General features: G+C 40.3%; 1 protein-coding gene across 1 annotated transcript; it reads left to right on the forward strand.

The window, feature by feature from the left end:
* Positions 1 to 3,992: 3,992 nt before the first annotated feature.
* Positions 3,993 to 6,810, forward strand: LOC311142398 (rhomboid domain-containing protein 2-like). The gene is made up of 3 exons (XM_084178046.1): positions 3,993 to 4,586; positions 5,043 to 5,190; positions 5,438 to 6,810. Exons 1-3 carry the CDS (start codon positions 4,076 to 4,078, stop codon positions 5,925 to 5,927), a joined length of 1,149 nt encoding a protein of 382 aa, XP_084034172.1. The 5' UTR covers positions 3,993 to 4,075; the 3' UTR covers positions 5,928 to 6,810.
* The last annotated feature ends 3,954 nt before the right edge of the window (positions 6,811 to 10,764 follow it).

Below are 10,764 nucleotides of genomic sequence, written 5' to 3' on the forward strand. Positions count from 1 at the left end.
TCTACTAACATATGAACTGAGGAGGCTCCCGCACTTAAAGTGTTCAATTAGCATCTAATAAACCTAAACAGAATAAGTTGCAACTTAAACATATTGCGCACTTAAGGTTAATCTTGGGTCAATCCCTGAGATAAGCAAGATGTATCATCACAAGATTCTATTGCTAAGCAATACCGGTCTAAACATAAACCATCAGTAACCGACATAGACAGCAGGACAGTTACATATTGTGGGTTAGGAGAAGGGAACAAGGATTTTGATAAATTGAACGTACCCCCCAATCAAAAAAATAACAAAGTAAATAAAAATGTAAAAAAATTAAAAAATGTAAAAATAATAATAATAATAATAATACATTATTTTCAAATAATTTTAAAAAATAGTGATTTATATATACATATGTGCACACATACACATCCACACACACACACACACACATACATACATGTGCATACCTACATACATACACACACACACACGTATATATATATATACGCACACACACACACATATACACACGTATACACGCACACATACATACACACACCCCAAAAAATATATACATATAAAATAAATATTCTTAAATATATACAGACACATACACACGCATACACACATACATCCATACACACACATCTACATACACAAACATGCATACCCCAGAATAATAATCTATACAAATTTAAAATATACACATACATAATACTAAAATGCTAAGAGAAAATAATAATAAAGTACAAATAATTATTATTATATGTACGCACAGGAATAATGTAAGAATTGAAAAATAAATAACGAAACAAAACAAAAATGGGGGAATATAAGTATATCCATCCGAAAGTGTCAATGATCCGACCTGGAAGGCCTCCCAAACAGGCATCGCTCTAAACCCAGTCGGAATGAAAGTGAAATTAACGTTAAGTGAGAGCTCTGACCGCCCTCCATTGGTCAGCTCATCGTATTACATGTTCGGTAGCCCTTGCTGAGACCGTTTAATACGGTTTCACCCGTTATGGTATGGTATGGTATGGATTCGAGTCCGTGAGCAGACCTTAACACACAATGACAAGGCACTCTAACCTGTACGGGGGATTGGTGTATATTCCCGGACAAACTTCTCTGCGTCCAGAACCGAGGAGAGCCAGATCTTCTCCCCGGAAGGCGGGGTAATTCTTAGTCTTGCAGGGAAGAGCAAGGCTGGGTGAAGATGGAGTTTGTAGAGTTTGGTCATGACATCTCTGTAGCCAGCGCGGTGCTTTGCCACATCGGGCGCATAGTCCTCATAGACACGAAAGGGGTGCCCTTTATGTAACAGGTTGCCCCTCATTCGAGCCTCGCGCAGGATAAGATCCTTGGTCTTGAAACTGTGACAACAGATGATTACTGGGCGAGGACGCTGGCCCGGTCCAGGCACTGGGACAAGGGCGCGATGTGCACGGTCCACTAGGGGATCCGACGCCAAAACATCCGGTCCCATTGCATCCTTCAGTAGCTTGGCGAAGAAGTCGGTGGGGCGAGAGCCCGCCTCCACCCCTTCTGCCAGACCCACAACGCAAAGGTTATGCCGCCTGGATCTGCCCTCCAGGTCGACCACTTTCACAGAAAGCCTCTGCACATTATCCTGCAATGACGTGCATAGCATCTCTAACTCGTCGATCCTACCAGCGTTGAATTCAGAAGCTTTCTCAAGGTCCACAATACTCTGGCCCTGCGAAGCGACCGTTCGAATGGTGCTCTCGATTTTAGTGTCCAGTTCAGCAATAGTAGCCTTAAGATCCTCCGCTATAGCAACACGTAGTTCTCCCAAAGCCCGGGTAAGTTCTGTAAGTGTCACGTTGTTACCTGTGCCTTCCGCCATGTTTGTCTCGTTGTTTGGTGGGGTGTAGACCTCTGATGTGGATTTATTGTCCTTTGGTCGCTTATTACTAGGCATTTTCACATAGAAAGTTACAATATTGTATTAGTAAGAAAAGTTTGTTGTAACAAGTGCAATAAAGTAAGTTAGGTTAGATTATTTCGCAAAAAAGTTGCGGGAGCCTCTCACACACAGCCGTTCACTCCAACATGCTAGCTCCGCCCCATTCTTTAGCATTTCTAATGAATGATTGTCAATTCAACCAAGCCAACCAAAATGGCCATATGAATCAACAGATTGATCTATCTGTTCTGTCTCTATGGGAACAGCAGAGATGTCTGACCTGGCTAAGAGGCTCTGGATTGATGTCCCATCCATCCCCAGATGTCTGTTCCTGCCCACAGCTCACAATGATTGGCTGTGAACAGTAAAGAAAAAATGTAACACTCTTTTGCTCATTTTGGCCTTGGAAATAACTTGGAAATAAATGATGTAGCTATCAATAAATAATTTAAGTAGCTACTGTTATGTGGTTGATTTGAATGTGACATACAGGCCTTTTGTGGATCTGAGGGGTCTGCACTGATGTAGACTGTCAAGACAATATTCCATTTCAAATGTGGTTAGATAAGGAGGGATATCTGCACTTGCTTTTACTGTGATAACTGCAGTTTGTACATGCAGCATAACTAATGTTTATGTGTTATTGTTTTCAGGTCAGATTTGACTTACAGGCCTTGGCCTTCTGCGCACTTTGCCGGTTGGCCACATCACAGAATCAGGGGTGTTCACCCTCACTGGATTCAACTGTCAACACAACACTCCATTTAAAAGGTGATAACAAAAACAGAAGATTTTTTAAATATATATATATATATTTGATATTTAACACATAAGGGCGGCGCCTTAAAGCTCTTTTGATTCACTCATCATTACGATTCATCTTGCTTTCTGAGGGATACATTTCCATCAATTGATTGGCACAAAACATATCCTGGCACACACACGCATAAAGGGCATGTCCCAAATGGCACCCCAGTGCCCATATATTGCACTTATTTTGACCTGAGTCCAATGGGCACAGGTCAAAAGTAGTACACTACAGGGTGCCATTTGGGACCAAAGAATGTAAGAGCCTACCAGACGTTCTAAACTCCAAATCACCTTGTGCAGTGCGCACGGGTCTATCCAACCGTTTCCAATCGTAGTATTTATTCTCTGCACAGTGTCAGCTAGGGCAGACTATGCACCTGAAACAACCTGACTGAAGAAAGCGATTGTACTGATTGTATCAAAGCTGAACACAGTTTATGTAGTGAATTTATGCTTGGTTACGTCACAATAGGTCACAGTTTTATGGCCGCGCATAATACGTCACAGGAAAGGCTTGTATGGTACTGGACTGGTGGTATCTCCCCCTGGTCGTAATTCATAACTGTCAAATAAAATCTATCTAGCTATCTAACTCAAATGGCTGTTGAGGACTCTTTGATCATCACATTTGAGGCACATGTCAGCAGGTGGCAGTGTCTTCAAATGCAGCACTTGATGATCTGAGCAACAGTTGAGCAACTTTGTGGTTGTGACAAATCCAAATGCGGAAGTCCAGTACATTTGTTTTTGCTTAGCAAGCTTGCCCGCCTATTTCTACAATTCATCTTCTTAAACTTGGATTTTAAACTTAACCACACTGCTAACCTTATGCCCAACCTTAAATTAAGACCAAAAAGCCTATTTTTGTTTTCATTAATTTTTAAGATATAGCCTATTTGTAATTTGTGGCTTTGTTATCTAGTGGGAACCTCTAGCTAGCTAGCTAGCTACCTATAATCTGGCTAAAGTTTTACGCAATATTGGAGGAAAAGATTGATTATTGTACTTGATTATCCAAGTTTGACAAATATGCATTGGGCATCAAAATGATATCCGAATAGTTTTAAAACATATGGTTCAGAGGTTCAAGAGTTTTACTCCTGAGTTCAGGCTCACGAGTGGGATTGTTGCTGTCATTAGAGTATCATTTGTTTTGTTTACTGTCACTACATATTTCGGTTTATCAGAGGATGTCTTCAGTCTTGGAACGACAGTTTTTGGCAATGGGCATGGTAAGTTAGCTAGGAGGGTCTGAGTGAATCAACAGTCATATATGCTCAGTAGCTACTTTGAATGAGAGTGTTGTAACGTTAGCTAGCTTGCTAAAACGTATAGCTAATGTAACAGATGGTGCCAGTAGGCTACAGCAGCAGGCTACAGCACAACACACCAGTGCAGCTTATGTCTGTCAACCCTATCATTTATGTTTTAATCCTTTCCTCTTCCTTTGCAGTGCACAAGCTCATCACATACTCCTTCCACCACAAGACAGTGACCCAGCTACTCCTCAGTATTGGGGTTCTGGTGCCCCTCTGTGGAGGCATTGAGAAGAGTGTGGGGACTGTTCGGTTCCTCCTCATGTTTCTGCTGCTCTCTATCAGCACAGGGGTGTTGTACACCATACTGGGTCTGCTACTGTTTGGTGCATCTGCCCAGAAACAGGTGGAGGGGTTCATTCCAGTGTCCCTCTCCCTTATGGGTATGGCCACAGTGCACTCCCGTATGGTTAAGGGCTTTCTTTTCGGGGTCACTGTACCCATGTTAGCCCTGCCCTGGCTGTTTCTGTTCATCATAACACTTTTGGTCCCACACACTGTCTTCCTTTGCAATGCCATCGCCATCATCGCAGGGGGGATCTGTATCCTTACTCATTTACATTTACATTTTAGTCATTTAGCAGACGCTCTTATCCAGAGCGACTTACAGTTAGTGAGTTATTTTTTAATTTTTCATACTGGCCCCCCGTGGGAATCGAACCCACAACCCTGGCGTTGCAAACGCCATGCTCTACCAACTGAGCTACATCCCTGCCGGCCATTCCCTCCCCTACCCTGGACGACGCTGGGCCAATTGTGCGCCGCCCCATGGGTCTCCCGGTCGCGGCCGGCTATAACCTCATTGTGGTTCAAAATAACTGATACACTCCTCTGCAGTATGTCACAGCTTTATAAGTGTGCTTAGTAGTGTAGTTAAGTGGTAATAGGTTATAGGTGTTGTATATGAATCCTGCTGCTGAACATTATGGCATGTTTGTTTAGAAAAAATCTTGCATCACTGCGTCACACATTCTCCTTAACTTGCACTGGTGAAACAGACGGTAAGGGCTGGCTCTCACTTCTGGACATGTCCGATGCCAGGGCATCAGTGCTGGACAAGAAGATGCCTTTCAGGCTGCTGAGGAACATTGGTGTCCTGTATGTCCCTGCATCAACAGAGGAGAGAAGGAAGACGGTCCACCCACCGTAAGTACTGAGAAAGCACCAGACATATCATTTATCAGACAAGACAAGAGGTCATTAAATAACAATTGCTGTGTGCAAGCCAGAGCACATAATGTACTACAGTATAATGAGGTGCAGTTATAATTGATGATCCGCAGCTGTAATTGAATACTGTACAATAGGCACCTAGTGGTCCCCCATGATTAGATAGAGAATTACTGGTATAGATAGGCTCTCTGAAATCTGTCCACGTTCTCATTGATTGCAGAATCATTCCAACCCCAGGCTCCTACCCAGTCCAAGCCTACGCTCCAGTGTCCTTTACCTCCAACCTACAGGCTACCGAGACCACACCAAAGACATTTGAAGGCTGGGCCAACTCCTACTATACACAGGGGAGCCCTGTTCAGCTCTCAGGTTATAATGGACACAACCATGGATATGGCCTCAAGCATAGCTTTGGGCCAAGTCACGGACATAGTCACGAACATGGACACAGCTGCAGCCACAGCCAAGGTCATGGACATAGTCACGAACACAGCTTCGGCCATGGACTCAGTCATGGGCATGCATCTGCCTCTCAAACCAGCAGTCACTGGGCTCCAGTGGCTCAACATCCACATTCTCAACATTCCCACCTCAGTCCACTGTCTGTGTCTGTCAGTGCCCCCCAGAGTTTCACAGCAAAAATGCTGGAGTCACTGCCAGAATCTGTGATGGTTCACCCAGGAGCACCTGTGTCTTCACTGACAGATTGATGACTTCAATCCGTAACGGCAAAACTCGCTATAGCTCGATTGAAATTTAAAGGCAATGTTCGCGAAGACCGGAAATTACATTTACATTTCAAGCGTGCTATTTTCAGCAATCACAATCCTTGTAAAAACGTCAAATCTTGGTATAACTAATAACATAAAAAAAATAAAAAATGTCAGTGTGGTTATAAGCCGCTATAGCTCTGAACTACGGCAATACGGATTTAATCGAGCCCATAGTTGTCATTCAATGTGTTTTCTGTCTCATGTTATACATTGAGATGTAATATGCTTGGACAAGTGGTTTGAGGCAGTACTTGAAGGTCCACTTTTTCTTCACTGATGTTTTTGGTTTGAATATACAAGCAGGCTCTGAATGTTCAAGGTCAAATCAATGCAAGAAGGGTTTGATTGTCAGTTGATTGTAAGACCACTCCTTTTGGCTTGTGTGTTTTGTACTTTGTGTTTTTTTACACAGACGGTAGACAAATCTCTTGGTACTCTTGATTTATATAACCTAGATTAAAACAACGTTTTTCAAAACCCTTAGTAAACCAGAACAGTTTTTAGTTCAAACTAAACATTTTTATCACACTAATGTATTATCAGTTTTTCCCCCTTAACTACACTTAACAAAAATATAAATGCAACATGTAAAGTGTTGGTCCCATCACAATATATTTTACATTAGTTATCTTGTTGTTTTTAATCCCACCCTTCAGCTCCACTCAACCCCTCCCATCTATCTCTTAACACCATCCATTTTTTATTTACATTTGCCATATATTTTTCAACTGTGCTGTGATGTTTCACAAAAGTTCTGAACCTTTCTATTCTCATAGTTTCTACAGATTGTAAATTAAAGATAAACATTTTTGTTAAAAGTATTATTATATTATTGATCGATTGACTATGACTTTTCAAATCACCCAGTAGTGCTATCTGCAGAGTTAGCTCCAGGTAAATGTTGCACTTCTTCTTCCTGGACCTTTGACCAAAAACAAGCTACACATGGACAGTACCAAAACAAATGATCTAATGAATCGGTCTCTTCGCAGAAAAATCTGCAGAGCTGGGATGGTTGTATCCCCCATATATATAACATTATATTGGTTGCAAGAATTTTGTATAATAATTTTAATTGAAAAATTTTAGGTTTTGAATCCGGCGTTGTTTTGCGTATCAGTTCATAAACCATGTGCCATGGTATCGGTACATCGAAAATCTCTTTCCAACTATTTTGCAATCTATATGGCACAGCTGTCAAATTTTTTGTCCTTAAATAAAACTGATATACTTTTTTATTTATCACAATTTTCATTAACCAATTTTGGTCTTTAATGAAGACAAGTTCCTTATTTTTTCCCCCTTCCACTTGCCTCTTCCATTTTTGCGTTAATGCTGCAATTAGTTGGTTGTAATTTTGGGTAGAGCAGACATTTCCATATATTTTTGTTAGCTGCATGTGTGACATAACTCCACTAGTCCTATTTATGATATCATTTACAAAGATTATACCTTTTTTAAACATTTTTTTGAAAAAATAATAATATAAAAATTATATTTGAGTTTAACCACATTATTTGTTGTATTATTTGTTCTGTCTTTTCTGGTGGATTAAACTGAAATCGCAACCAACTTTCTATGGCTTATTTTTTAAAATAGTGATATTTTGGAGATGATTTCATTTTCAGTGAGAGGTTGTAATCTGAATAAAGGGGAAAAGGCCATTCTTGAACATGGGGTGAGATATTCTTATTAATCTGCTAGAAAACCAGTTTGGATTTAAGTATAACTTTTGCATGACTGAAGCCTTTAGTGAGAGGTCTAATGCTTTAATATTTAATCATTTCTGCCCTCCGAATTCATGTTCATTATATAAATAGGCCCGTTTAATTTTGTCTGGCTTGCCGTTCCAAATAAAATTGAATCTTTTTTGCTCATATAGTTTTTAAAAACAGGTCCCTAGATGTAGGCAAGACCATAAGCAAATAGGTAAACTGGGATATGACTAAAGAGTTAATCAGGGTGATTTTACCACAAATAGACAGGTATTTTCCTTTCCATGGTAGAACATTTTTATATATTTTTGCTAACTTTCTATTAAAATGTATTGTAGTGAGATAATTTCTTTATTTCGGGATATGTATACCGAGTATGTCCACATCACCGTCAGACCATTTTATTGGTAAACTACACGGTAATGTAAAAGGTTAGAAAAAGTACCTAGATCCTCTATGAGGCTGTGGAGGGATCCAAATTGTGGATTTAAAAGAAAGCATGAATCATCAGCGTACAATGACATCTTTGTTTTTAAGCCCTTGATTTCTAACCCCTTGATATTATTGTTGGATCTGATTTTAATAGCTAACATTTCGATGGCCATAATAAATAGATATGCAGATAGTGGACAACCTTGTTTTACTCCTCTTGACAGTTTAAAACTTTCTGAGAAGTAGTCATTATTTACTATTTTACACCTAGGGTTACTATACATACTGTAACTTTAACCCATTTTATAAGAGATTCTCCAAAATTTAAATTTATTCCAGGCATTTATATATAAATTCCAGTCGTACTTTATCAAAAGCCTTTTCAAAGTCAGCTATGAATACCAGGCCTGGTTTCCCAGATTTTTCATAGTGTTCTATTGTTTCCAATACTTGTCTTATATTATCTCCAATGTATCATCCATGTAAACAACCTGTCTGATTAGGATAAATAATACCCGACAATACCTTTTTAATTCTATACGCTATACATTTTGCTAGAACTTTTGCATCACAACACTGAAGTTTAAGGGGCCTCCAATTTTTTTAATGGACCGGATCTTTATATTTACCACTTGGATGCTGTTTCAGTAATAATGAAATCAGACCTTCTTGTTGAGTATCTGATAATCTACCATTTTTGTAGGTGTGGTTAAAACATGCTAATAAGGGTCCTCTGAGTATATCAAATGAGGTTTGGTATACCTCGACTGGTATGCCATCCAACCCTGGAGTTTTCCCAGACTTAAAGGCTTTAATTGCATCAAGAAGTTCCTCCTCTGTAATTTGGCCTTCAGAAGAGTCTTTCTGTACAACTGTTTATTTTACATCATTAATAGAAAAAAATATATACAATTATCTTCGGTTAGTGGAGATGGAGGAGACTGAAACGAAAACATATGCTTAAAGTTATAGGCTATTTATTAAATCCGTTTGCCAGCTCCAGGTAGGCTACACAAGTGGCACAAATTGACTTGCAATGACTCCAGTGATATCTTAATTTCAACATATTTATTGTATCAAATGGTAGGCTACAGTATCCTACAATGGCATACAAATTAATAGCATACTTGATGGCCGGTGACTCAGCTGCCTGCTGTGGCTCTAAAACACACACACAAAAACACGGCCCTCCCCCTTCCTACTGCTCACTCAGTAACAACCTGCCTGCTCACTGCCTGGTAGTCAGCAGCAGGTCACAGTGAAAAATATGTTTTGTTTGAAGAAATGCCATGTTTACCCCCCGCGACATCGTTTTCAAAGTAGCCCAAATGTTAGCAAAACTGCGGACATGGCAACCCTGCACTGAAGCATCTGCTCGTTGCATGGTAACAATAGTCTCTCTGCCTGGTTGGGTTTCTGGTGAGCAAACCAACTATTTTGTGCACTACTGCCACCTACAGTGGGATCCAGTGCAGGACAGCAGAATATAAAACACCCACTGGTACATAACATGTCATGTAATGTCACTACAATAATTGTTCCCTTGCTGTAATTAATGAAGAACAAAAAAACAGTCTGACACAAATAATTGCAATTTCAAAAGCTTTATTGAAAATGCATATTTCAAAATGTTTTTGTAGTTTTTTTATTTTAAAGAATAGTGCATGTCTCAAAATATTAGAACGAGACCAATATGTGTATTTTTCTAAACATAGTTCCTGTGTCTGAAATTAAGTTTCTGTGTGTATTGGAGGAGTAAGCAATACTCAAAATATCTGTGTGTGTGTGTGTTGTAGTAGTAGATGGCCATTATTTATTCAAACATCTAAGTTTGGGCAGCAGCCACTGGAGAAACCTGTCAATCAAACAGGAGAATAAATAGTAGTTTTCACTTACACATCAGATAGCTGCTCTTTCTCTGCTACCTCATTCTATTTCTATAATTCTCTACCTCATTCTATTTCTATAAATCTCAAAAATGCCCTTGTTATGTTCTACTTCTCCTTCTTCTATTTCCTCACCTCTTCCTCAGACTCTTCTTTTCCTCTTTCTTGTCCTCCTTACTTTCTCCAACATTTTCCACCTGCTTCATGTTACTAGCCTGCTCTTGCTTCACTCTCTTTTTTGCCTTGCCCTTTTTCCTTTTGACCTTCCCTTCCTGAATAATGTGGACAAGGAGATAAAGTAATATAAGCTTATGGCTATTTTCTACTCTTGAGCTACAATATCTAGAGTTATGATATACTGTAGGACATATGGCCAATATCCCCTTCCTGTTTCCTCTCACCTGTGGGTACACTCCTGCCATTTTCTGCGCCGTTTCCTGGAGCAGCTTCCTGCTGTTCTCACTCAGGTTGGTGATGGGGGCCAGGCGAGGGCTTCCTTTATTGGTGATGGGGGCCAGGCAAGGGCTTTCTGTATTTCCTCTCACCTGTGGGTACACTCCTGCCATTTTCTGCGCCGTTTCCTGGAGCAGCTTCCTGCTGTTCTCACTCAGGTTGGTGATGGGGGCCAGGCGAGGGCTTCCTGTATTGGTGATGGGGGCCAGGCAAGGGCTTTCTGTATTTCCTCTCACCTGTGGGGCCACTCCTGACATTTTCTGGAGCAGCTTCCTACCGTTCTCGCTC

This window comes from Coregonus lavaretus (genome assembly GCF_964263955.1).
Source record: "Coregonus lavaretus genome assembly, chromosome: 15".
Classification (NCBI taxonomy): domain Eukaryota; kingdom Metazoa; phylum Chordata; class Actinopteri; order Salmoniformes; family Salmonidae; genus Coregonus; species Coregonus lavaretus.